This window comes from Knufia obscura, assembly GCF_036327395.1.
Source record: "Knufia obscura strain CCFEE 5817 isolate CBS 148926 chromosome Unknown scaffold_9, whole genome shotgun sequence".
In the NCBI taxonomy this organism is placed as follows: Eukaryota; Fungi; Ascomycota; class Eurotiomycetes; order Chaetothyriales; family Trichomeriaceae; genus Knufia; species Knufia obscura.
This window is the reverse complement of record NW_027042695.1, coordinates 525,594-553,480: the sequence shown is the minus strand read 5'-3', so window position 1 is coordinate 553,480 and position 27,887 is coordinate 525,594. Positions and strand designations below refer to the sequence as shown.

Sequence of the window (27,887 nt, the reverse complement as noted above, 5' to 3'; positions counted from 1 at the left end):
CGGCGTTGCTAACCCGAGACGGCGAGTATCTTACGGCTCCAGGCATCAATTCTTAAAGATGAGACGCGATACGCGTCAAAAGGCTGTCGCGTCCCCACGTGGTCTCTAAACCATCAAGCAGTTCGTACCCAGGTTGGTTCGTCGTTGTGGTTCGATCATCCTTCACGTTTGGAACTGGCTTCGTTTTTGGATGAGATACTTTGGTAACTTTGCTCAGGTTCTGCTGGCAGGACGGTTCTTCAGGAGTTTAGGAACCTTGCGTTTGGTCGCCAATATTGACCGGAAGCAATTCTTATCACGTTCACGGTTAGCACAGAAGAGAATTGCAAAGAGGCACATATGCACAATCCCATTTGTCAGAATGAGCGGAGTTATTGATCTCACCAGTGATGACAAGGACAAAGCCCAGCAGTCACCAGTCCAGCTTGGGTCAGATGGGGAACTGGATGATAACCTCAAATTAGCAATAGCGATGTCTTTGCAGAGCCAGCAGAGTCCGACCAAGCCAGCGTCAGCTGCCGCGGAAGCAACCACCGATGACAGTGATGGCGAGGTAGAGAAGGCCATTGCACTTTCTCTGCAACATGAAGAAGGCTCAACAGCAGCACCAACGCGCTCTGGTCAACCCCAAGGAAAGCACGAACAAACATCAACGCAGGTGTTATCCGTTTCCTCAACCGGTGGCATTCTGGGCCTAGATCGAAAGGCAATGGAGGCAGAACGTCTAGCTCGTCTAAAGCGCAAAAGAGGACCAGAGCCTCGATCATCCTCTCCACCAGCAAAACGAATCTCCCCTCCACCTCTACGGCGAGATAGAACTGCAACAACGACCGCAGCTTTCCCACTGTCGACTAAGCCTCATGCCACGTCCAAGAGTCGCTCAACAAACCCGTTCTCGTTCACCACACCACGTGTGCTGCTGACTTCGCACCCGTCACGCCACGCCTCCCATGGCCTCGCCGCAATCTCCCTCCGCGACGCCATCTCCCCACCCACACCAAATTTAACCCTCAAATCAGTCCTCGCGTCCTCCTTCATCATAGATTTCGACTGGCTACTCCCTCACTTCAACACTGCAACCACGAAATTTATCTTTGTGCTTCATGCTCAGAATGATCAGCACCGTGCACTATTGCAGAGAGACTTCAGCGGCGTGCCGAATGTGAGACTTGTGATGCCGGAGTGTCTGGGTGGTGGTGGCAATATGCATAGCAAGCTTTTGTTGCTTTTCTTCCAGGGCGAGAAGGGTGGTAGTGGTGGAGAGGAAGTATGTAGGGTTGTCGTCCCAAGCGCGAATCTGATAGCTGCTGATTGGGGCGTTGGTGGAGTTATGGAGAATGTGCTCTTTGTGGTTGATTCACCGTTGAAGTCAACGACGGAAATATCAGACGGTGAGACACAGTTTAAAAGGGAAATTAAGAAGCAGTTGCGTGAGATGGGTGTGGCGGATGATGTATTGAGGAAACTGGACAAATTTGACTTTGGAGCTACGAAGGACGTTGGCTTTGTGCATTCGATGAGTGGAAGCCGTCTTCTGCAGAGTGAAAGTGGCTCGTTGCCTAAACAGAAGAGTTTCTTTGCCTCCAAGTCGGCGACGACGCGGAAGGATGCGCTGCCAAATATACCTGAAGAAGCACAGCAGCACCCTTCCACGCCGACTCAAAACGACATAACCCGCACAGGTCTCCTGTCCCTCCACGACACAATCCAATCCCTCAACCTCTCCGTCTCCCCTACCGATCCCTCCTACCCACCAGATCTCGACTTCATCACCTCCTCCCTCGGCAACCTCGCGACCCCCTTCATCCGCCAACTCTACCAAGCAGCATGCGGCCACCTCGATCCCACCTCCATCGCCAGCAGCACAGCCAGGAAACGCGGCAAACCAGCTCCAAACACCGACACAACCCTCGACTCGCTCATCAAGCAGAACCTACGAATTTACTTCCCAACCAGCGAGACAGTAGCGAAATCAAAAGGCGGTCCAAATCAAGCCGGCACAATCTGTTTCCAGAAAAAGTGGTGGGAAACGAACGAGTCGATCAGGGATGTCCTGTGTGATTGTGTTGGGGTCAGAGATGATGGGATCCTGATGCATAGCAAGGTATGTGCTCATCATTTCTTGCATTCATTTGTCGCCCTGCTTGTGTCCCTGTTTTCTGCCGTTCTGCATTATACCGCACCTGAAACACCACCCGCGAAAAATCGCCGATACATATATCCATGCTTATCGGCAGACGTTTTGTGGCGGCTGAACTCAAAGCTGGGCCAAGCCCATGGGCCCCACCCGGGTTGTTTTCAGGGGTACGATGCAGGTTTAATGCAGGCTTGTTCTCGGCGTGGAGCATCTCTTTCCGCGTGCTTCCCTTCCGCTTGGCGTCGCTGTTGTGAATTCAAGTTGCGAATGGAAGACGTCTACGAGCAGCACGGAGTATTCCTGATCAGGTGATTGCACCGTGAGAGCTGCTCAAATTGGGTCCTTCGTGGTGACTGAGGACGAAAGGTGATGCCAGAAGCACTACAGAAGTGATGTGTGTATGCTTGCTGACGCTCTCTACACAAGTCAAGTCGTGCGCATGCCAAGGGTTGAAGCACTTGGTCATGCAGAAGCCGAGTGATGTGACTCTCGTCGCTGCAACGAAAGCACCATGCGTGGTGCATGAACGACGTGCACTCAATATCGCAGTGTCACGGTGTCGCTGGGGACGCGGCCAGAACGATGATGACAGGAAAGAGACGGCCAAGGCATGCGTTACTGAACGTGATGCTTTTAGCATCTGATGATGGCTGAGCATCGTGTTCGAGAACCAACAAGGGAAACCCCAGCTGGCCTCACTGTGACGGTCGTTCTCTTTCGTGACTCCCTCTCCCATCAGTCTATATCCCCGCTCGTGCGTCGACAGTGATCTGCTGACATGAATTAATCGTCGTGCTTACGTCTCGTGACGATACCGTACTGACAAGCCTTGCTTCTAGATCCTCTATGTTCGCTTCAAGCAGCCGAAAGCAGTGCAAGGCGCTGATAGGGAAACGAAGTGGTATGGGGGTTGGGCCTATGTTGGTTCTGGGAATCTGAGTGAGAGTGCTTGGTAAGTCTTCTCATCCTATGTGAATGTCCTTAGGGGCACTTGTGCTAATAGCGATGCTTCTTTTAGGGGTCGAGTCGTCAGCGATAGCAAATCGAAGCAGCCGAAGATGACCTGTCGCAATTGGGAAAGTGGGGTGGTGATTCCTGTGCCGTTGGAGAGGGCTGCTGCGTCTGGAGAACAGTCGAAGATGGACACACCGATTAAGGCAGGCTACAGCACGAACGGGGCAGGTGCCAACGGTGACAGGTCACCTGCGGTGGACGGCGGTCAGGAGGCGACGGAGTCTGCAACTCTGCGGTCGCTGAGCGAGGTCTTCGCGGATGTTCTGCCTGTGCCGATTCATTATCCTGAGCAGAAACATGCTGTACAGCAGAAGCGACCATGGTTCTTCATGAATTGATGGGCTTTTGGGATACACAGCCGTTGGATAGAAGGCTGAGTTGTGCTATACAAGTAGCGTATTGGACAGCAAGGTCAGCATCGCTAGATCAGATCGAGCTTTTTTGGGCATGCTAGTAGCTTGCGGTCATGCGCTCACAGTCCAACCTGCGGCGCTGACACTTGGACTCTGATGTGCGACCGAACAGGCGCCGCGTCTGTGGCCTTCTGGAGGTCGTCGTAGGATGATACATGGATATATGCTGTGCAAGGCTTCATACCTGGTCGGACTTATCCTCCTCCATTAGCGCCCCCAATGTACATGCACCTTTGGCTGGGTCTCCCTTTCAGTCGTGAGTAAGGATATTAAGTGCATGGTGTCTTGCTTGACTCAGAAAATGCTCTAAGTGGTGTTAGGATGGATGCTAGGAAGTGGGTGTTGGGTGTTTCACAACGATTTGAAAAGTTGTGAATATATATTGATCACGCATGGAGGGCTGACAGAAGAGGAAAACAGTGCTCAAGCTGGAGGCCAACTGTAGTCGCGACTTCTGCCAGACGCTCGTACTGCTGTGCTGGCGGCAGAGCGCCGGCAGCTGGGACGTTGTCTACCGTAGAAGTCTACGCTCACCTTTCAGTAACCTGGCGAGGAGATCAGTAACGCGTAACTGCCATCTGCGCCAGACGTCGACGGTTGTTTGAGGATCACATTTGGCCTCTCCATAATCCTTAACGCGCTCGTTCGGCCACACGCCGGAGTATGAGATCTGTTGAGGTTGGAAGAGATCATCGTCCATCGAATTATAGCACCACGGCGCAGGCGGAGGGGATGCCCAGATCGAGATGGTCGATGGATTGCGACGATAAGCCGAGCACGCAACGTGTCCGACCCTCGGAGAATGTGGCCTGAGCAGCAACCACTTTGACGCTGCTGATATTCTCAACACACCATGCTTTCACTGTGGTGAGAAGTGCATAATAGTTCTGGCCAAGTCCAGGTGAGGTGGATAGAGCACGCACAGACTTGTGAAATCAGGCAAGGATTATATTAATTGTACTAACTAGAAGTAAGAGATATGTAAGGCCGCTTTAAGTAAACAAACAATGCCAAGACCCACGTAATATCACAGACTCACCTTTTGTGGCTTGCGCTAATCACAGTATCGGAATTTGTCACAATACCATGGCATGGGATTTCTCGCGATCGTTAACTGCATCAGTCAGTGATCGTTAATTGCATCAATTAGATGTGGTATGTCTGGAAAATGCGACAGGGAAGCTGCGACGCTCCGCGCATTACTGGGCGCCGTTATTATTTTGCAGAGGGAAAGATCAGCTGTGCATGCCTGCAATTTATTCCTGGAAACGCCGATCACTTGGTCGAGAACACTTGCCGTGGCTTGAGCCAAGCATATGGTCCAACGGCTTTGATTTCGATACGTAAATTGCTTGATCGACAAGGGATTGTTGCCAAAGACCGCCCATCACGCCTTTACTCCATATGCCTCTCCCAACATGCAGATCTCGCGGAACCTCGGCTCTGCCATCATTGTCGACTCGGGAGTTGTGCGCTTGGCCCGGGGGCCATCTCGGGATGTACAAGTATTGAGACTACTGATTGTCCGGAATGCACCACGGACACACCAAGTCTCACATCTGCGATGAGGCATTTAGCGATAGTGGTCATTGTGAAAGGAGTTTCCTGCCCATCGCTGACCTGCTGAGCCGGCGCGATCGTGTGCGGAGAAATACGGACATTATCCGGTCTACTGTGGGTAGCAGCAACGCCGGCTGAGCGGTAGCTAGCCGTGGCCGCGCTAGTGTCGGGTGCCTTTTCCTGCGCTGTTCATCGAATTACATTCACGACACCATCAGTAGTCATTAGTCTACAAGTAGGTTGCATGTGATTGCTGGCCAAGGCGTAGCAGCTACACCAACAACTTCGACTATCCATCGCTGGTGATCGGTGCTTATTGCTTCGTCTCGGCTACGTTCCCTTGCGGCAGGAGTCCGCAGCATTCACGAGTTCTTCAGTACACAGAAAAGATCCATTCACAGCCTCAACGCTTCCTTAGCCAAACGGTGGAGGCCGAGATGTAGGTACCTGACATCGGAGAGCAACAGCCAATAGCGATAGCTGAGCTGCAGGCGCAATTCCAAGACTACCCAGCTACTGCGGGGACGTTGCGTCTGAGATTGAGTAAGCAACAGACCAATTATGGGAGGGCAATGACAACTCTATGCGTCTTTGTCGAGGTAGTCTCAGCTCCAACACCCTAGGCAAGCTGATCTTCCCTACAGGATCCTCGATTTCAGTACCATATCCCAGTATGCTTGGCAGATGGGGAGAACGTTCCGCGGCCTGAAACAACGGCACGCTCGTCGCCGATACGAAGTCATTTTAGTGAATCGATCAAGCGATTCGATCAAATCTCAACAGTGCCTTTACAGTACTATGCTTCAAGCTCTTTGTACTCGACACGCGCTGTGAGACGGACTTATTGCCCTGCCACCAGGACATGAGCCATGAACATTATTGCGAACTAGCATCACGATTTCCATGTTCTGACAACAGTCCTCGGTAGTTCTGCACATGCTTCGATGTCAGGGAATATAATCTTATTGGAGAAGCGAGTTTCTGTGCATATCAGTCCCAGGCAGGCCACAATAGCCTGAGAACAAATCTGCTCGCTCCAGAAGCTGCTAACGACCGCTCATCAGCCAGAGCGCCGAAGATCGGATCAGGGGCTCATGATAATCAATCATTTCTAACCTCGTCATTCTTGTTAACTTCGCTATTCTTGCTGAGGAATGTACGAGTAGCGGTTCAGGCTTGCTGAGCAGATGCCGCTCGACCAGACTTGCTTGTCAACAAGGAACCAATGTTTAGTATGATACTCATGACGTAGGTGGACAAGCGCCGCCAACACTTTGGCTGAGCGCAACCTCGTCCAGCAGTAAGCGGTACAGCTCTCAATGAAAAGCTTCCTGGTGTCATAGATTCCCTTGTGCCACTGCAGGCTAGAAGTACGGCGCAATGGAGAAGGAAAAGAGTGATCGAGGATGCCGGTCACTCGCTCAACAGTAAAAGTTCAACCAACATCTGAAGTCCAATTGAGGAATCAGATAATAATTGAAGCCGTTATGCAGTCGTCTTGACAGCTACTGCCGAGCTCGGAGGGCACCACAACTTCATGCGTAGAGCTATACTAGTTTTTAGCCACTAAGCATGTCGGAACAGCGCGAACCTCGATACTGACAGAGATGATTGCTTGCATTATTTGCTCAGTGTCCCATATACGCCTGCGTGCAGCCAAGATAGAACCATAAAATGGACGATGGACGCGTACACACTACCACAAGTCCATACGAGCAAGCGCGGAGATGAAGTGTTACTGCCTCTCCACCGACGTCGAAGTGGCTCGTGATGAGTAAAAACAATTGTCACCTTTAGCAAGAACGTGACAATATTGAATACCTTCCAGGAACAAATGGCAAGTGCAGGCGTTTCACTCTTTCCGTAAGTGATGCATAATAATTCATAATCGTCATCTTCACTATTCTTCTTGGATACCTTTCCCTGAGTTATCCTTGTTGCATCGCTAAATCATCACCAATTCGTCAGTACGTATCGTGGATACAAGGAATATCGACAGCCATTTCTATTCGATCATATGATATTCCCAGGCGCAGCGGAAAGTCAATTTTTACCAGGTTTATGCAGATTCGAGAACCGCTGCTGCAGATTTCCAATACAGCCTCAGACACGCACCAAAGCCATACCTCTCCCAGACAAGTCTTTCGACAAGCTGCGCTCGAAGTCGTCCATTCTACGTCACCACTTTTCGTCAGTCACAGAATTGCCGTCGCGCCCGGTTCAGCTACGCTTCTACTAGTAGACTAGTCTCGGTCCTTTTACCACTGGTCGAAACGGTTCCTGTTGCGCGAGAGAAAGAGCAAAGCCTCTTGCGACGTCCTTCAAAAAGCAGGCTTTCTGGACATCCTGCCTGGCACTCAGACAAACTTCTCGCGTATAACGACATCGACAGGGGTGCAAGCATAAGCTTCCAGGCACAGAACCATCCCCGCCGCAAGTTGGCCTAATAAACCACTCCGTATTGAATCAAATACTACGAAAACCTTCGAAGCTGCTCGATTGGCAAAGTCAAATTGCACGCCTCTGTCCAGCAGCAGTTGCGGCTTCAGCCTCCACTGCACAAAGACGGCAAGACCGTTTCCACTAGTTCTACCATAGGTGAGTCTACATTCGTTAGTTGTGAACACCCTATTATTGCATCTGGCAGCATCATCAACAGTCGTTACTTTGTTGCCGGCAATGCTGGCCGACAAGTCTTTCTACCATGTCACCGCATCTGTCTTTCCACATGCCACAACCTGAGCAGACGAGCAAATAGATCGACAGGCCTAACTGCTCGCTGCTCTGGGCATCCGCCTCCATTACGGGACCGGCTGCATGGAGCATGATCAGGTGCCGATAAAGATCGCCTTGCTTCAACGCATGGATCGTTATTTAAGCTTCGACTATCTCACTACAGCTCGTGCCCATCATTCTCACTTGCTCAGTGAAACTCTATTCCGAACCCTTTCCGTTTCTGCAACACTTTGTTTTCCGCGTCCTGCTAGCAGAATTACTGAGGCTGACTGTTCGACGAGTACCAGGTCCTTGCTCAAGCCAGCCTCCTAAGCCGCAGCCTTGGCTCCGCGTTGCGATTCTACAGCCGGTTCTACTTGAGTCCAGACCACTTGCTTCCACCTTCGCTCGCGTCACCGCTGCAATTGCATGCATTTGGTGCATATAGTGTGGCTTCCCCGCTAAGCTAAGAACTGGTGTCTCTGGAAGATTGCGTGCGCTAGAGCATCTCAGTTAGGACTGCTTGCTTTGTCCTCTGAGGAGGCTTCCGTTTCACCAGTCAGTCTACAAAGCATCTTCTGGACTGTGCCTTACAACTACAAGCTCGTACAGCCAATAGATCCGCTCGCTGTGAGCCCCTCCAGGGCCTTCCCATGGGCAATTGCGTCTTTGGCCTTCAGACACTACTGAGCAGGTCCGCGTCAACGTGGTCGAAGCCGATCGGACATCTCAAATCTCGACGACCCGCACCATTCATACTTGACTCCACTTCTTCGCTTCGAAGTCGTTGTTGAGGACCGTCGTCAAGTATCACCACGAGAAGGACGAGGTCGCATGATCCAAGCACAATATATGCTTGCTACGCTACGGTTCGTTTCTCAACTTTAAAGCTCTGACTTTCGCTTAACCTTGAGCTTCTGCATTACAAACCTTCATACCCAGTCTTCACGAACACCTAGACGCATACGGCTCTGTTGTACTAGCAACACCACTGGTCTTACATGATGTCCTCAGGTGGTGCGGCACTTCAGCCAACCTTCAGCGGTCATGTTGCGACAACACAGGATGCTCTCGTTCTCTTCGAGGGTTGTTTACAGGGACATCTATCGCACGTTCCAAGGAGACCTCACGACAGAGAGAGGAGCACTTTGATCAGGAGTGGATCTGTGTTCATCTATGAAGAAAATGCATCTGGAATCAAGAGATGGACGGATGGAGTTACCTGGAGTCCCTCTCGGATACTTGGCAACTTCTTGGTTTACCGGGAGCTCGACAAGCCATTTCCTCCAGGAGAGAAGAAGCGAGCAATGAAGAAGCCTAATCGCCGACCCAGTAGGCCCGGCGAGCCTTACCCTCCACCTGGTCAGCGACCTACTGACTATGCCTCTTCAAGCCCAACAAGTTCGTTCGGCAACAATGAACGACAGCCAACAGACGCCGAGCGCCAACTGATTGGAAGTCTCATTGATAGTTATGGCTTCAAGGTGAATGGACTGGTCAAAAAAACGATGAGTGTGACCGTGCAAGGTGTCACACACCACCTCGTCTCATATTACAACGTTGAGGACGTTATGGCTGGGACTTTGCGAACGCCTTCTCAAACCGAGAACTTGCAATATATCAGACCACGTCTGGAATTGACTTCGAAACAAAGCTTCCGATCTCCGATTGAGGACGCGGAGGATGTTACCGAGCTCAACGGGCACGGAGGCTATGGGTATAGAATGGGACCAAGTGGCTACGACTATGGCAAGCAGCAGCAGATGTACTACTCATCACAACCGTACCCTCCTATGTCAAACCAGCCTCCTATGCCTCAGTATCCAGGCTCAATTCCTTCAATGACGCCAAGTTATCTACAAACAAACTTGCAAAGCGGTCAGCTAGGGCAGGATCGTCCACAGTACACGCATTACGACCAGAACGCCTATGGCAGAACAATGCCGCCTACACCTACCGCCTCGATCGCAACGTCCTTGCCAGATCGCAGCCAGCAGCCGATGTATCCACCAACGAATATGAGCCGGCCAATCACGGCACTCAGTCCTGTGTCCATGGATTCCAGAAATTCTATTGCCTACAGACATAATTATGGTAACATCCCATCAATCACTTCTCCGGCAGATATACACCGTCAGCCACAGCCATCGCCAGTTGGTATGAAATTCGAGGATCGAAGAGACCATCAACAGACGATTACGCCGCCCTATCCGAGCGCTGGGCAGTCATACTATGGGTCGACTCAAATGGCCAACGGCTGGAATGCGCCTCAGCAGTAAGCGTTCAATGAATGTCATGGCGATGTCGCCCCAGCGCATCTGTTACCAGGGGAAACAGGGTCACGTGGTATGATCATCAGCGAGGTCGAATCGCCTTTGGCTTTTCTCAAAGCATGGAATACGAAGCGTGTGTGCACAAGCGAGCGGTGAGCAAGCACTTTTACGAGTCCTTGTAGGTCAGTGGTTATGAGCTGCTATGACAGAGTATATCCTATGGACGACCATTATTATGCGAAGGTACGAGGTGCGGTGGATGCCGCTCGGTGGTTTCAGGAACCGCAATAGCATGCTTGTCATCGCGAGCCAGTAACACTTAATGCGACAAACAATGAGAGATGAGCAATGGAATGTATAGAAACAAATGCGGAAGAAGCAAGGTACAGAAGCGCATGAAGTTTGAAGTGTCGAATAAGTACGAGGAGTCCAGAATAGAGTTCGGGTAGTCTGTAATGCCATCACTTGTGCGCGCATAGGCATGTGCTGGTTTCTTGGTGGTGAGTGCACCGATCATCTCACCCTTTGACTTTCCGACTGATGAACTCTGTTTGCCAGCCACCCTAAGCTTGTTAGAGTTTCTACTGGCGTTCCCACGCACTAAGGCAAGTCGCCATGAGCAGAATTTATCAATCGTGGGGTGAGAGTTAACTTTGTCCATCAAGAACTCGAATGAAGGATTTCGGATATGCCTTGAACCTGACAGGAAATCTCATAGCGATTGAGTTTGGAGATCTGGTTATATCGTGAACAGCCTCACCGACAGGGTGCTGGCCTACATCTACTTCATACATCCCCGATGCTCGCCTTGCATGAAGCTCATTATTAAAGGAAGGTGCGAAGCATCTTGGGGAAACAGATGCTTCTGATCATTACCACTCTTGATCTAGCAATATATTTTACATCATAGTCATCAACATGCACACCGACCCCTGTTCTTTGCCTGCAAATAGATATTCTGCTTGTGTCGAGGTAGTCGGGCAGTAAGTTGGTGGCTTCCGATGTCGCGAATCAGAGCAGGAATTGACATTATGTATTGTCAAATCATGCGATGAAAGAGGGGCTTCATCGGGCTACTGTGATCAAGTCACCCGCTCGACGCGTTGACTACGAGTAGTCCGACAAAGTACTGAGATGGAGTATGAATTTTGACTTCGACCACTGACTAACACGCAGTGGTGGACTATGCGGCTTAAGTATTAATGAAGCCACGAACTTTCCCCACCACCCACTTGGGCTATGTTTTCACCCCCAACTGTGGCAATCATGCTCAATTTGTTCACCATCATTGACCGGTGATATGGCTGTACAAACAAGACGACGAAGTACCTTGTAATACAAAGCTTGTACGGTTACTCATGAAGATGACGCCAGCGATGGTGATCCTCCCTTGAAGCTTTCGCACTGGAATACCACCCTCGAATGGATCGTGTCAGTATAGCAACAGCGAAGTCGCCACGGCGGCCGAACCTCACTGTACTCACCTTGCAGCATCCGTGGGATACACGCCTCAGCGTCAAACATGCACCGCAGCTTCGTTGATTGTAGTTGAGCACCATGACATGGGACCCTGTTCAAGGCAATGTTTCCACCGCCGAGATGCAGTTGAGTCAAGCATCCACAAACACCTACGTCAAATACAAGCCACTAGATGCAAGCCGCATCTGACCTCGTCACGATGGTCTTCACCACACCTGGTTTGCTTGTCCCAAAATATTCAGCTCGCATGTACAGACAACATGCTGCGACTTTTCCCGAAAGGTGTACGCTACGGACGCACCCAGTGCGCACCTCCATCAAATAGGGATGCATTGCAGCATGATGCGCAAGCGACTGGATACCCTCAGCTCTGTTGGGGGACGTACTTACGCAAGTCGTCCCAGCACTACGAAAACGCGATGTGGTTCTATGGAAGTCTAGACCATCGAAGCAAGAACAGGCTAATAGTTTGTGGCGGTTGATATTGGCATCCTCGCTTAACGGCAAGGCTGGACACCGCCGGGACTCACGGCAAGGGTCAGCGATAGCGTCGAATCCCGCATGAGCCGATGAACAGTCAGAACCTTCAGCTCCCTTGAGCGCAGATGTCATGCACGATCGCAGAGTCACAGTGGGAACCGCGATTGCGTGCAGGGCGCATGTGCCGAAACTTACCACACCTTTGGGACGGGACCTAGCACGAAGTGTTTTGCCACTCGCGGGAACATGATGGCCGAAAGGCCCGATAGCCAGATCTCAGAACAACACAATCCGCTACCCTCGGTTAGGAGCACTGCAGAAAGCGCAGATTGAGGACGTAGCCGAGACAGCGAACTGAAGCGACACACATGCAACATTATCATACCAAGCCACATACGCAAACCCTCAGTATTCAGGTTTTTAAGAAGCCCTTAGATCAAGGGCAATTTCATTAGAGAGCGCAATGATGCCACAAAGAAAGTTCTCCCCCATCGTGCATCTAAGCGACCTTGAACACGTGGCCGGCAAGACCAAATCCTGATCGGCATGCGGAGCAAACTTGACTTTACCAAGAACACGGTACGCTACTCAAACATCGAAGCCGCAAAAGCAAGTTTGAAGAGCTCGAACGCAGCCAACGAGAAGACGCCCGCATATACAACGGTGGGTTTGCGAAGAAGTCGCGCGACGGGCGGAAAGGAATATTGTGTTCCGAGGCGCAGAACGAATTCTCGATTTGGACAAAAGTATAGGAGATCACGGAGAGGGAGGCCGGCCAATCAGAAATGCTGTTGCATCTGGAGCTGAGCAAGCTCGGTACAATAGAATCCGTAGGGCCTTCACCGATATGTTTCCTATGCGAACTCACTGACTGCGAACCATGCAGTTAGGCTCCTACTTCACTTCTCAGCTGCGTCCCGACAAGACCACGACGACTGGAAACGAAAATGACATGACATGTCTCTTGCAGCCCACCTGCACTCACCCAAAATCGCAGGCCTTTTCTTCAGTCAAGCGTGAGAAGTAGATCGACACTGTCCATACGTTTGTCGCATCACCACGAAATGCTCGAAGGCAAGCCATACGCAAGCCGATCTCAACGTCGTCTGAGGAAACCACCCAGGACTCCTCCATCCTAGTTGTCCCTGTCTTTCTTGCCGCTCACAAACACATGGTGCACGAATCGCACGATCCAGATACGGCTTCAGCCGTGATGGGCACGACAAGACAAAACGTGAAGAAGAAAACGAGAATGCCCCAGATGGAATACCAGCATAGCGCTTCCTACTTTTTAGGATCATCCTAGTATCTCGAGATATGCAGCCACGGTGACGAGTAGGGCACCCTGAACAAGCTCGACTTCAGCAATCAGAATCACGTACGGTACATTCCAATTCCAGTTGCCTGGTGTACTTCATCTCTCGACATGCGTACTTCCGGCCACGTCGGTGTGTTGCTGAGAAGATAGGTAGGTGGCGATAAACACCCCCTACAATCACTCATGATGGGAACACGAAGGTAACTGAGCCGAACGCTGTGCGCTAGCAACGGCTGCAGAGCTATGTGCTGAACAGAAGATCGTACATTCGTCGTAGATGTAGAATTTCCCCAACTGCATTGATAAACTGTCGTTTGATGTTGACCAACACAGCACCATAATAGAAGCAGCACTGCTTGAAGACATTATGTTTACCACTCGTGCAGAACATATTACAGAAATTGAGCCTTGAGACGAATGGGGTCCTCTAGCGATCGGTCACATCAGCGATTATGATACGCAGGATTTCGTGAACAGCAATGGCTAAACGAGGACTCTTTGCACCATACGCAGACAGGGAACACACGCGGATCAGTTTTTATATTCAATCTCGAAAGGTCAAGACATCAGGGAACAAGCAGAATGGCGGGAAACATCTTAAAACACCTTTTAGGCGATGTCGATAGCTTGTAGCAATCATGTCCTTATCCCATGTACTACTGATATGTAGCATTAAATTTAGGTTAGCGCGGGCGGAGCGCCATTGGCCGTAGACATCGCGGCCTTACGGCCTACCACATCGATGTTGACATGTCGCAACTTCGACCCTCCGCCAATGCATAACGAATCGTCAGATAGAGAAGGCGATTACATCTCTGGAATCGTCGCATCAAACTGAGTATTTGCAGAGGTTGAGCGAAACGATTATCCTATCGCGTTGTTGCGTGGCGGGCGCGCAAGCTTTGCCCGCAAAACAGATACATGCGCTTACCGAAAGAGGAATGTAGCAGAAAGGCCTTTCAGGAGTACATGGGATAACATCTCTGTGATGACAAAGAAAAACTCTCTGATCAGGATTAGAGTAACATCTCTCATTGCTAGAAGTGCGATCTTTTCCTATTCCTGCACTAGAACCAGATGCAAACCTCGCAAGGCCGATAACTACACTGCCTGTGGTGGCTCCACTTTTTGTTAACGAAGTCTCCATCTCACGCAACGGTGGCCCTTTATGTGATATAAGGAGCATTGAAAGACACGCCTTAAGAGCTGAGCTAAGAAATAATAGCACCGAAATGTTCACTTCAATGGCGAAGGCAATGTTCAGTATTGCCAGCAAGTCACCAGCGCTGGATCTGGAATTTCCGCAAGAGCCTTGGGAAACATTTGATATTGATCAACTCAGTCATCTGATACAAGCAGTGCCTGCGGAGATTAAGCTTGTCGTGTCTAAAGAACAGATGACAGAAATTGAGCCTTCAGAGGGATTTGTTTCTTTAGCGATTAGCCACATCAACGACTACAATACAGAAGCCGACTTCGTCACAGCTGCAAAGACAGCGTTGGCCCTACGAGGTCTCTACAGGCCATACACAGACAGGGAGACTCAACGGATCAGCATATTCAATAAGAATCGCAAAGTCAAAACAACGGGGTATAAACAGGATGGCGGCGGCAAAATACCGAAAAAGCCCTACCCAGGATATGTTAACGAACAGGGATTTCGTTCGCAATGTGCTCATAGTATCGCTATAATAGCTCCTAAAAACTCTCTTATCATAACTAAGGGAAACCTTTCCCACTGCCAAAAGTGCGACCTTCTCGGTTATGCTTGCACGGAAATCAGGCGTAAGCTTCGAAAGATCGATAACCACACTGCTTATGGTGGATCAACTACATATATAAACGAAATCTTCATCGTTCGCCACGGCGGCCCTCTATGTAAGGTTCAGTAGAGGACATACGTTGAGAGCCGAGCTAAGCTACGACAAAGAAAATAGGTAGATATCATAGACCAGGACGAGATCGTTACTACTTTTTCTAAGCCTATTACCGAACTAAACAAGTACGAGGTAAATATCGTTAATGCTTTCGATAATTATATCGAGCTTACGAGATAGATCGATACTACGTTTAGCTAAATTAAGGACAAGCGCAATAAAGACTCTAAGATACTAAATACCTTAATAGTTATTTAGCATCCATCGAACTAAAATACAGAGTAGGCTCTACTATACTCTTTTGACTTGAGAAAATTTGGGACACTGTTCATTGTATCTTGTTCACCACACATCCACTAGCACTTTCTCTACTTCACTTCTTCCCCTTCCCCTTCCTCTTCTCCATAACCTTCCCAACCACGCCCTTAAACGGATTCTTCCCTCTAAACCTCAAATACGTCGCAAAATACACAACCGCATAATTAAACCCGATAAACGCACAGAATATCCCCAAGTCCCTCCACCGGTTACTGTAGTACACGCTGAAGCCCGCCCCAAACTCATCACCCGTCGCATACTGACAAAACTCGCAGATCCCATCAGCGCCAACCTGTACATACCCACCCGCTTGCGCGATGAAGGACTCAGTGTAGCTCTGACATGTCTGCCCGGGCGGAGCAGGGAACCGCGCGAACTCGTTGGTGGCGCATGAGACGGGTTGGTTGTGGATTGCGACGCCGAGGAAGGCCTCGAGGAGGTAGTGGAAGGGGGTGGTCCAGTACATCCAGCTGCGCCAGAAGTAGGGGAGGTTGGCGGGTGGGACGACGACGCCGCAGAAGGAGACGACGAAGAGGAAGAAGAGTGGGACAAGAAGCGAGGCGAGGAGTTCGTTTGGTGAGAAGGCGGCGATGGCTTGGCCGAAGCCCGTGTAGTAGAGCTCGAAGAGGATGACGAGGAGGTAGGTGAAGCCGCTTGCGAATCCGGAGATGCGGTAGCCCATTATGCCCCACCACCAGCAGCAGAAGTAGATGCTGCCTGCGAGGACGCGGTATGGGACTTCGACGATGACGGCGGCGGTGGTCCAGGCGAACCAGGAGTAGATCTTGGCGTTGTTCTCGCGGGATTGGAAGATGTTACGGCTGTTTAGGAAGACGGGTTGGAGTTGTTGGATGAGGGGTGGGGAGATGGTGAGGGTCATGAAGATGGAGAAGAGGCGGGATTGGAAGTCGATGCTGGCGAAACCGACGTGGTAGAAGGTGAAGCAGTTGAAGAGGCCGGTTAGGATGTGGAGGAAGAAGATGCCCATTGCGTAGTTTGGTGTTCGCCAGTAGGCGATGAAAGAGCGCTTGACGACGGCCATGGTTTGGGTGCCTAGGGGCATGGCGTATTCGCGGTCGTCTTGGACGTTTTTGCTGTGTTCTACGTTCTGGCGGGTTGAGATTGCTTCTTCGATTTCTTTGGTTTGTTGCTTGTATCGGTCGGAGTTTAACCAGGTGTCGCCGTAGTCAGGGCCTTCGTATGACGGATCGCCGGCTCCAATGACCTAGAAGTACAGTTAGTAAACGTTCTGGTTGCACTTTGTGTTAGAAATCGTACCTCTAGCATCCATTCAGCAGGATTGGCATCAGGAGGGCACTTCGAGCCACCATTTTCTTCGAAGTATTGTCGCATAGTCTTGCTGTCCTTACCAAGTTCTCCAGCATAGACCACCCTTCCACCAGATTTGAGGAGCACGAGGTCGTCAAAGTGCTCAAACAAGATAGCCGAGGGCTGATGAATAGTGCATAGCACAGCTTGACCCGCGTCTGCCAGCTTGCGGAGAAATCGAACAATGTTGAAAGCGGCACCAGAATCGAGACCAGAAGTAGGCTCGTCTAAGAAAAGCAACAACTCTGGCTTAGAGGCAAGTTCTACGCCGATGGTGAGTCTCTTCCTCTGCTCCTGGTTGAGGCCTTCTCCAATTGCTCCGATCGTGGCGCCAGCAATATCTCTCATTTCCAGCAGATCAATCACAGTTTCACAGTAATCGTACTTTTCCTCCGTGGAGACCTCGCGTGGTTGCCGAAGCAGGGCTGAGAATCGCAAGGCTTCCCTAACGGTGGCAGTGGGTTCGTGAACGTCCATCTGCTCGGCGAAACCAGTTGCGCGTTGGAACGATTTTGGTAGTGGCCTACCGTCCACAAGGAACGAGCCTTCTACCTTGCCAAAATTGATCCTCTGCGCCAGAGTATTGAGTAGGGTCGTCTTTCCAGCTCCACTGGCTCCCATCAGCGCTGTAAGCTTGCCGGGTTTCACAACACCTTGCACTTGCTGCAACAATTTCCGCTCACCACCATCGTAAGGGATGGTGTAATTGACATCCTGGAAAGTAAAGATAGTCTCGTTCTTGGCAATCTTCTGCATGGCTTCATCATCGTTCTTTTCTTTGCTTCCGCTGTCGGTATCTGACGAAGTGATTGGCTTTTGGTTAGCGGCCTCTTTCTCATTGAGCTTCTCTTCGTCGTCACCTCCTTTGCGACCACCGGTTTCGATGGATTCCTCGACCTTCTTTGGCACTTGGCCACGCTTGTACATCGTGATGGCGCCACCTCCAGCATTTGGTTTCATCATCTCCATGCCGAGGCAAGTAATGGCGAGGAAGAAAAAGAAAAAGCACCAGAGAAAACCGAAGTTCCGCCAGAGGTGACTTCGTCTGTAAGTGAACGCAGCGAAGATATACTGAGCACCATTCACAGTGGTAGAGCCAGGCTCTGATCCAGCAAGCGCGCATGACTGATATTGGGGCGCTGCACCCGGTCCGGTCGCTGGTACAAGGTATGGCGGTACACACTCCATCTCAAGGTTCGCAAATTCGTTTGACATTAGCATCTCGAAGCCGTATTGAATCCAATTGATCCATCTCAACCCTAGAGAATGCCCGGTTAGTCATTGTGCAAATATAGGACGTCGTTTCACTTACATCCAAACCATGGTCTCATCTGTGCTGGTGGAATTAGATAGCCAGTGTACACAACCAGGATCTGTATAGCCACACCAGTAACTTTTGTGGCGTCGTCAAGCGTCTTCATAACCGCAGATATGGCCCTAAAAAATGCGTATGTAACCATTGTAACGAGCCATAAGGTCAGAACCGAGATGAAGAACTGGGAAGCCGTTGGTGCGAGTCCTGCCATCCAATAAATGATTATGTCGAATAGCAGGACTTGGATGAGAACGAGAGGTATATCAACAACTGTCTGAGCTATCGCGTATGCTGCAGGTCGATACATGCTGAAGTTCTGGGAGCATTGGTCAGCATGGTTTAACAGCAACACACTTTACAGAAGCCATTGACTTACTTTATGCTTTAGGAGAATAGGCTTTGATTCGAAAGCAGCCGTCTGCTCAGCAAGAGCCAGAAGAGCGTTGAACAGCAAGATGAAAAAGAGGACACCACCTCGTGTGAATGCCCCGTTAGTGTTGTTAGGCAGCTGGAAGAACAAGCTGCCAACGATCAGACCTTGAAAGACGATACCTCCCCATTTTCCAACAAGCGAGGCACGGTCGCCGATCATGACCAGGAATTGCCGTTTCGTGCAAGCCATGACTTGTGCAGGGAAGGAAATGGTGTAGTTCTTCTTCGCGTTCTTCTTGGACCTGTTTTCCAGTCGTTCTCTGCGTTGCGCTTCAAGATGAGATTCGTACTCTTTTATGTCAGCAAGATTTTTCTGGTAAGCGTCGCTCTTTCGGTAGGCACGGCCAAAATCAGCCGCGGATCGTGGAATTCGGTCTTCCCATCCCTGACGTATTGTTCGTTCGTGCTCATCTGTGACTCCTGTCAAGAAATCTGCTGTCGTCGCTCTGTCTGGACAATCAAATCCCAGGTCCAGGAAATACTGCTTGGCATGATCAGCCGAGCCGAAGTACAAGCACTGTCCTTCGTGAATGAGTAGAACCTTGTCGACCAGGTTGTAGAGAGATTCTCCTGCTTGGTACAGAGATACTGCGGTGGACACCTGTGCCATGTTCGTAAGTGTGCGCAGCGACTGAACATATTCTACAGCAGTGGAAGCATCCAAGCCAGTCGAGCTGTTATCCCATGCTTGCACCGATGCACGCGTCACCATAGCTTCTGCGATCGATACTCGTTTTCTTTCACCGCCACTCACACCACGGACGTGTTCGTTGCCGACCTTGGTGCCGAGGGTGTGCTCAATCTGCCAGACGTTAGTAAATCTGTAACGGCTAAACCTGTGATGGAAGGGAGCCGGAGGAATAGCGCTTGTATGTTGGGGCCGAAACACACTGTGCATATGTCTCGGATATTAAAGCGTTAGGGGAGGCTTGTTGCTGGTAGAACCGTTACGGTTTATTTAGGGGAACTTACCCATAGTAGCTTGGTCGCTACACGCAGAAATTCCTGCAAATAATCCGATCGACTCTCTCCTTCCAGACGAGACTCTTTACCCGGTGTTCGAGTCTTGAGCGCGAATGTCAATGTTCTTTTGACCGACAGAGTAGCATAGTGCAAATCCGACTCAGGCGTGTAGATGATCTCGCCACGAAAGTCCTTCGACATCCGTTTCGCATCAGTGCCGCCGTACGTGACATCCCCCAAAACCTCCTTGTATCCCGCACGCTGATTTGCAAAGGCCTTCAAGAAAGTCGAACAGCCGCTGCCGGGACGTCCCAAAACAAGAAGGATCTCACCCGGCCTTACGCAACCATCAAAGCTGCTCAGAAGGTCTCGAGTAGGAGGCTTTCCTGCAGCTGCCTTGGGTCCTTTCGATACCAAGTTCTTGAGGAACCTAGGAAGACCCATGAAAATATCACCAACGGTCGGCTGAAGACTGGCGCCGAGTCCTTCGCCTTTCACCGTAAGATCCCTCCAGACAACACCGCTATGTCTCGTCTTCTCTTCTTCGCTATTCTTTTGTCTATCCTTGCCGAACATCCGTGACATGAGCTGCTCGATCTCGTTGCGCTCTTCCTCTGGATCTATGTCAGATGCAGCAGTTCTTCTCCGTGATAGCGCCTTGAACAGGTCCTCCTCTGTGACGATTGACTTCCTCTTGGTCATGCCTGGCCTCTGAGGGTCGTTCGTCGTGGGTGCGGTTTTGATGGGTTCGAAAGCGCCCGCCTCAGCTTCGCGCGGCTCTTCATCAGATGAGGCTGTGGAAATGGAGGACGCATCACTATGCTTGCGGTGGGCAGTACCGGGGACTGCTACAGGGTCTGCAAGAACAGTATCGCGTTTTGATTTTTCGTTGGGAGGAGACGAGGTCAGCGTATCTGAGGAGGATCGACCGGTTATGACGGGTTTCGAGGTATGATTCCGGTCGACAGCTGCAGCAGTACCACCTGCCAGTGCCCCAGCCGCGGCAGACGTGGGTACCGCAGTGGTTGGCCTCGACTCATCGTAGGCACTCATTCTGGGACCGTCCCCATCGCTTGTCTGGTGACCGTCCGTGACTGGTGCATTCCCGGCGGTGTCATCCTGCAATACTCTATAGGTTGGATGCACGTGGTTAGCATCATTGATCAGTCCAGTAGCATGATCGTAATAAGTCGCGTTCTCAAACAGTGGAGGATTAGGAAGTTGATCCGCATGTCCCTCTGTAGGTGTTCGTTCGTCAAGGGACAGCTCTGATGGAGCAGTGCGAAAGCTCGCCGTCACACCAAAGCTCATCGGCGTTGGCTGAGGGCGGTCTTCCGCCATGGTGACAGCGCTTCAAATCAGACAGTCTTCGCTTGCGACGGTAGCAATAATGTAGGACGATCTTCAAGTTGCCATGATAGAAAGAGTCAATGCTCAATAGTATGAGCTTCTGCCGGATAACACAAAAGCAGACAGCGGACCACGGGCATATCACGTCGGTGCAAGGCAAGCCACGAGTCAACAATAGACCTCCAACATCGTCAGTCGAGAGATGAGCATGCGAAGGATGCCGCGAAGCCCCGGTTTCTTCTACGTTGACCCACCAAAATGGCAGCGGAAACGTGGCATTCCACGAATCTGCGATGGATTTGATACGCAAAGGTACGATCCGGGCGATGAAAGTGAAGTCATGACCTCAAGCCAAGGGTGACGGAAGCTTTCTTCGGTCCACTCGGTTGTCTTTGGTGCCGAGTCCGGTCGCATTCGCGAGTCAGGCCTAAGGGAATACGCCAAGGCTCGCATATCTTTTCCATCTGAAATTCAAGCCGAGTTGTACGATGTGAAACAGCGCGGGCAAAGATGCCATAATACCCCATGAGTGCCGGAGGCAGATACTAACGCTTACGAGCAAAAATAAGATACCATAAGTGGTAGCTGTTGCGGTGAGCAACGATATAGTGATGGTCATTAATCCTCATTAATTGATGATCATGCTATTGATACAAGAAGTGGTTCCGAACAAGGAGCTGTCCTTGTCGTCACTGCATTATATTCTCGACGGCCGCGTCGCAAATGCGTCGCCATTGCCATCAGAGCATTCTCTCCACGGTGATACTGGCTCAGCATCGACCGGTGTGGTCGGATTCGACGCCAAAGGAGAATGAGGCGAGTAAGGAGAGTGTTGTAGCACACTCGTGCGATTATCCGCATTTGTGATCAAGATCTGTAAAGCATGGTTACGCTCTCGCGTCTGTTCCCTGGACTTCTTGTGACGAGCCTGATGTATGGATGCTTTGCGGTTGATCTGGGCAATTTCTGCTGCGTCGGTTGCAATGATGGTACTTGACCGAGATAGGCGGTCTTCTTCGACAGGCCGCTCTGGCCGCGCTGGCACCTCCTTCTCGGTGACGGCCGGCAGGGGTTTGGCAATGTCGAAGTAGCCAATGTTATCCGATTTCTCGGTAGTAACATGCTGTATATTCGACATGGATGCAGCAAATTCGGCATCCATGATCGTGCGCCTTCTTGCTTGTCCGACAGCTTGTCTCCTTTTCTTATGCATGAAAATCGCAACAATGATTATGCCAACTACGGCCAATACCACTGCCACTGTGATGCCAAGGATAGCTGGAATCGATAGGCCGTGGTCGTTGCTGTCGGACAATTTTGTGTCTGTGCCGCTTATTATAGATGTGTCGGTTGAGCTAGGTGTTGCAGATGCTGTGGGTGTCGCAGATTCCGTGGATGCGACCATGTTACCTCCACCAATGATTGAATAAGAGACTGATTGAGTGGCTGCAGGCCCGCCAGCAGCTGACACGATGCCATTTTCGGTGGCGGTGGCTGTAGCCTGGGCCTGGATCGAACGAAAGAGCGACAAGGCAAGTACGCTGCAAACCAGTTGCAGGTGCAGGAACAACATGGTAAGATATTCGAGAGAGCGCGTCGAAGAATTTAGAAGCAATGAACGTGGAGTGTAACGAGTGCGATCGCAGACATCAAGCACCGTCCTCAAAGTCAAGACGAGGGTATCCTGAATGTAAGAGAAAGTGCTATATGCATGCTGGGAAATGGCATATAACATTCACTGCTCGAGCGACATCTGCCAAAGAGAGCCACAAGTATGATGTCCCCAACTTCGAGATCAAATCTCGAGGATCTGAGTCGATCAAACTCCTTTGCTAACACAAGATCCTGGAAGTGTCTGAGGCTGTCGACCGCGGCGGCTCGCCCGCCAACCCGTAGAAACGGGCAACTCGAGGTCGCCAGGGGACAACAGGAACATGTTAAGACCCTCTTTCGGCAAAATCAACGCTGCTCAAACAGTAGGGCAACGCTATTGAACACTTGACCTGTAGATCTGCTGATCGCAATCAAATGACGTACCGTTCGAGCTCATTAACGCTGTCATTGTGATTCAAACTGATGAAACCACGGCATGCGGCAGTTCACCGAGTGCTCAGCTTGCTATCATCTGAAATTTGAACCATCAGAAGGTGTAATGAGTGTCTGGTTCGAATATCTCGAGGCGTAAGAAGGATGAGACCTTGGAATGTCGTGCATAAGGAAAGTTCAAGAGAAGAGATCTTCAGGAACAGGATCGAAATTGGTGTGAGATCTGCTAAACTAGCTTCGCTAGGCTGGCTTGCGGGAGACGTCAGCGGCTTGGCCCACTACAACCGGAGCGGGCTTGCTTGCTTGTGCGACAGAGATTATCACTTGTCAACCAACCTGGCTTGTACACGCATACATCGTCCAACGACATGTCGGCTGATGCAGCATGTGCGCGCGCGGATGTATCAGAGTAGTCAGGAGACGTTGCAATGATTCGTATACAGGATTGCAGAGGGTGGAAACTGAAGCAAGACCATGGTTAACGGCTAGCACTGTGTATGCTGCGAAGCTGCACGCATACGTCTCGACCAACGGCACCTTCTTTCTAGCTGTGAAACACCACGAACGGAAATGCTTATTATTGTAACACAAGCAGGTTGTCCCCAAAGTTCCTTTGGACTGCACACAAGTACATAGCTCAATCAACGCCAGCAACGCCATCGCTAAATGCTTCGCTTCATATACACAACAAACTCAATCATCATTTCAACAATCCTCCAGCATCCGAGATGTGTAATGAATCAGGTCCAGCCACATCCCGTGGTATTGGTTCCGCAGAAGCTCGATGCCGTTGCTCTTGCTGAGTATTCACAGCTGTAGTGCGGTGGAATGGCGACCTGGACCGTTCTCTGATCGTTTGTCCAGGTGAGAGAAGTGACGTCTTCCATGCAGAATTATTCGATGACAGAGGAGTTATCTCGTCTCCGTTTCGATTCGTGCGAAGGAGACCTCCAACGTCAGCGATAAAATTCTGGCCTGACCGAGACACGTTCGCCGGAGTCCTGGTGTTGGAATATCGTCTTGTCGAAGGCTCAATGGATGAGTGCTCGGACGGGGCCACATCGACTAAACCACCAACATCGAAGAAGCTCATTTTCTTGTATGGGGTTTCTGGTGGCGCATCCGGACCGTCCGGCTCGTCCGTGTAAGGGTCTAGGTTGCGCAGCTTGAAGTCTGTCGAAGAACTGCTGTCGGTAGAAGCGTCCGATTCTCTGCGCTTCCGACTCATCATCTTTGAGCTTTTGCGAAACGTCCATGCTGGATCAAGCAGGCCTCGACCCTGGGGAGTAATGGTAGGCTCTGGGGACGGCATATCATGATATAGTGTCTGCGCTGGTTCAGCGACAGGCGCTAGTCGTGCTGGTGGACCCGCTGACGTTTCGTGCCTCAGATCATGCGAAATGGTAAGCCCCAAGTCCCGCACCAAATCTTCGTCGCTGCCCCAGTGCCTGCGTGCTATCGAAGGTTTCGTGGTCCTTGTTGCAGGTCGACTCAAGACACTACCTTCTCCGTCATCCTCCATACCGGGCGAATCTGCTCTGTACTTGACCTTTTTCACACCTTTGTCTCTTAGAAAGCTCCCAATCACTATCACGTTCGCAACGCAGGTTGCAGCAAGGATCTCGATAGAGGCGAGCAGAGATCTGAACTGTTGAGAATACTCCCGTTTCATCGTACTCGGTATACGATAAGCGGTGATGGCGATCAGGATCAAGGACAAGAGGAACAAGAGGACGAGAGATACCCTTTTCGTGAGAGGCATCTTCGACATAATGACCAGAGGGATCGGAAAGACCATGAGAACCACATCGGTGATGATATCGCAGGTGCCCATGGTGATGAGCTGAGCCTTGCCTGTCCGGCACTTTGGGCCAGGATCCGGCACTACTTGCCAGTAATGGCTGATTGGCCGGCACTCGGCGAGGGTCGCAACAATGACAGCTATCAGTGTGAGTGCCAAAAAAGCCTTTATGGCTCTTGCACTCGTTTGGTAGAACTTCGTCCAAGTTTGACCGATAATTTTTTGGACGAATTCCAGCACTGTCACTTTTGCGACCCAAATGTAAATCGCATAGAAGATTCGACTTGCAAGGACAAGGCGGCTGCCGATGGATCTATTGCTGACATCTTGCTCAGACAAAGCAAAGATCTCGGTGTTGTTGGTTCCGTATATCAAGACGACGTGCGCGAATGCCATTCGAACCATGAGAGGTACGATACTCCATAGCATGATTTTGTCTTCCCTGAACAGTCTTTCTATGCGCACGAACCTCCCTATGACTCTAATGAGGATGACGACGAGCGAGAAAATCGTACAGAACCAGCTGACTACCAGTGTCGGGTTCATGTCGAGTCTCGTTTGTAGTGCGGGCGGAGCGGTGGCCAGCCGCGGCCGTAATGAGTACAGCGCCATAGCAGGATGTATATGCTATGTCTTGTATTTCGCATCAATCTTTTGCTTGAAATGTTCCATGCTTGAGGTAGCAACTTGCGCTGTGTGCGGAAGCGCAGTTGCTGAACTTGACCAGTGGTTGACCGGGTCGCGTGTGTTGCGGGCTCGAGTGACGCTGCGCCGGTCTCAATTGTGAGCTCGCACGTTGAGGTGTTGCGAACTCCAAGACTTGAATTGATCAGTGGACAAACCAAAGTCGCATCACTATCAGTAATCTGCCGCGAAAGGCGGGAATGAGTGAAGGTATGTCTTCACTTTCCTTTCTCCATGCTGCAACGCAATGGCAGAACGAACTGATAGCGGAAACCGGCCTAGGCCGTCTCCTTCCAGGCTCGAGAGGGTCTTTTGAGCGTGCCATCCCAATTCTGTTCCCAGTGACATGGTTTATGATGGCTAGTGAGGATAGTGCTATCGCGAGCCAATGCAGCATCGAATGAGAGCGGACAGCACGATCTTAGTGGGCTTTCTCCTCGGTTTAGAGGCTGTTAGATAAGCAAATGGACCAACCATGTGGGAGGTGAGAGTTTAAGTGGCGTGCTCCATGAACAAGCATCCAGCTCAATTTCGCCCTCTCATATTCATCCCATTAGGGGGGTTCGGCCCACCAGCCCCCAAGTTCACTTCGCCTGCGTGACCTTCATCGAATCGTTAGGCACTTATTTGGCACGGTATCTATCAGCTTGAAAGCACACGATAGCTCAAGGACATACATTTTTTTCTGGTGCTCCTATATCATTGATCTGAAAACGCGTCCTGTATCGCAGAATGAGTAGGCTTGAGATTCTCGCATAGGCTTCATCGCTCTTGCTTCTGCTGCGCAACTTTAACACGAGAACTTGAAGTCGTCAGTTGGTGCGCATTCTTTTCCCCCGCGTTTACGCATGGACTCGCTCGGGATGATCCACCGAGACACGATCTTGGCCAAAAGCCTGAGCTTCGGGCCTGAAACATGATGTGCTTCTTGTCCTTGACGCATGCATCCTATGGACCAGACGAGCTCGATTCACAGCGCATTTGAAGAAACGGTAGCGCGAAGGAGGCAGTCATCAACATATTTGCTATCTCTCAGCACGCGCCGTCAAGCAGCAACGTCTCATTACCGAATGGCTCTACAGAACACCATCCAGCAGGACATCCAAACTGATCGTGGCACCAAACAAATAGCTGTGAACTACACTCCGAACGATTTGAGCACGGCTTGACAGTGAAACACATTCCCTACCTGGTCCGAGGTCTTTCGCTATTGATCAACCCTACTCTGTCAATGCGGTAGGTTTCTCTGCTCCCAGTCATCAATTTCCTGCCGCACCCTCGAAGCTTTGTTCTCTTTCAGTGCGTAATTCGAGGACGACTGTACCATGTGAAGATGATTTGAAGGGAGAAGCGCATCGGAATAAACGGAAGATGATCGAAACATTCTTGAGTGTCGAGGTGGCTATTCAAATCAGCGGCATCCACCTACTAAGCCAACTGTACTTACAAATTTGTTGCTCGAAGGCAGCTCTTGGTCGACAATGTCATCCGACTCATCGTTAACTGTGATCCTGACACCAGTGTTGTTGACTTGGCTATGCACGAGCTGAGGTGGTGCAACGATCTCGGCTGCCTCCTGCTCTGGCGTCATCTGCAGCATGCCGGTGCGCGCATTGTCCTGGCTCTTTCCTGGAGAGAATCTTGACTCTCTGTGCGACTGTTCAACGCCAGCCCGCTGTTCCAGCAATTCTTGGTAGGGGTTCTCAGCAGCATGTGTCAAGAATTCTTCAGGCGATATCTCCTGGCCCTGTCACAGATCTGTCAGCCCATATCTCAATATCTTCTTGCGACAGGAAACTTGCATCATAATGCATGCCACCATCCTCGTCGGTACTGTTCACACCCACAGACGTCCACCCGCCTTGTTCTCTGGCTCGTTGACGCTCGAGCTCTTCCTTGAACCAGCCTCGCCTGTAATCTCGTCTCTGGTCTTTGGCTCGCTCCCACGCGAACGCATTGTTTCGCCATCGCACTTCTTCCATATACTTGTCTTGCTCACGGTTTCTCTTATTCGGATTCCAGGTGCCCCCCTCGATATCTTCGCTAGGACCACGGCGGCATATTCGGTACAATGCGGCTGCGGCAATGACCACAGCAGCAGCGCCTGCGATACATATCAGGATTACCAAAGGAGGCGCAATGTTAGGTGCGGCGTTGTCCTTGCCGCCCTCGCTTTTCTGTGTGGTGGCCATGACTGGATGATAATATGATTGTATGTTATTATTGGTACGAATAGTATTCAAAGTCAACGTGGGTGCTCAGCTGAAAAGGTAGGTAAAGTTTACGGTTTCAAGTGAAGGTAATATCAAAGGATAAGTGACAAGACCTGTGTTTGTGTTGCGTTTGGCAGCAAGTGATATGTTTCACTAGATTTCTGGTATCT

The 27,887-nt window shown here is 50.7% G+C and overlaps 6 protein-coding genes across 6 annotated transcripts; 2 read left to right on the top strand and 4 right to left on the bottom strand.

Annotated features, from left to right (window-relative positions):
* Nucleotides 1-361: 361 nt before the first annotated feature.
* On the top strand, nucleotides 362-3,489 carry PMZ80_007537 (uncharacterized protein; the record flags this gene model as incomplete). Its single annotated transcript, XM_064875945.1, has 3 exons — nucleotides 362-2,104; nucleotides 2,977-3,089; nucleotides 3,156-3,489. The coding sequence occupies 3 exons, from the start codon at nucleotides 362-364 to the stop codon at nucleotides 3,487-3,489; spliced, it is 2,190 nt and encodes a 729-aa protein (XP_064728209.1).
* Nucleotides 3,490-8,843: 5,354 nt separating this feature from the next.
* sge1 (Global transcription regulator sge1) lies at nucleotides 8,844-10,118 on the top strand (the record flags this gene model as incomplete). Its single annotated transcript, XM_064875944.1, has 1 exon — nucleotides 8,844-10,118. One exon carries the CDS (start codon nucleotides 8,844-8,846, stop codon nucleotides 10,116-10,118), a length of 1,275 nt encoding a protein of 424 aa, XP_064728208.1.
* Nucleotides 10,119-15,639: 5,521 nt separating this feature from the next.
* On the bottom strand, nucleotides 15,640-20,964 carry SNQ2_1 (ATP-binding cassette transporter snq2; the record flags this gene model as incomplete). The annotated part of the gene is made up of 5 exons (XM_064875943.1): nucleotides 15,640-16,809; nucleotides 16,863-18,172; nucleotides 18,226-18,544; nucleotides 18,605-19,462; nucleotides 19,633-20,964. 5 exons carry the CDS (start codon nucleotides 20,962-20,964, stop codon nucleotides 15,640-15,642), a joined length of 4,989 nt encoding a protein of 1,662 aa, XP_064728207.1.
* A 706-nt stretch (nucleotides 20,965-21,670) lies between these two features.
* PMZ80_007534 (uncharacterized protein) lies at nucleotides 21,671-22,378 on the bottom strand (the record flags this gene model as incomplete). Its single annotated transcript, XM_064875942.1, has 1 exon — nucleotides 21,671-22,378. The coding sequence occupies one exon, from the start codon at nucleotides 22,376-22,378 to the stop codon at nucleotides 21,671-21,673; it is 708 nt and encodes a 235-aa protein (XP_064728206.1).
* A 1,341-nt stretch (nucleotides 22,379-23,719) lies between these two features.
* Nucleotides 23,720-25,432, bottom strand: PMZ80_007533 (uncharacterized protein; the record flags this gene model as incomplete). Its single annotated transcript, XM_064875941.1, has 1 exon — nucleotides 23,720-25,432. One exon carries the CDS (start codon nucleotides 25,430-25,432, stop codon nucleotides 23,720-23,722), a length of 1,713 nt encoding a protein of 570 aa, XP_064728205.1.
* A 1,300-nt stretch (nucleotides 25,433-26,732) lies between these two features.
* Nucleotides 26,733-27,696, bottom strand: PMZ80_007532 (uncharacterized protein; the record flags this gene model as incomplete). The annotated part of the gene is made up of 3 exons (XM_064875940.1): nucleotides 26,733-26,822; nucleotides 26,952-27,251; nucleotides 27,307-27,696. 3 exons carry the CDS (start codon nucleotides 27,694-27,696, stop codon nucleotides 26,733-26,735), a joined length of 780 nt encoding a protein of 259 aa, XP_064728204.1.
* Nucleotides 27,697-27,887: the final 191 nt, after the last annotated feature.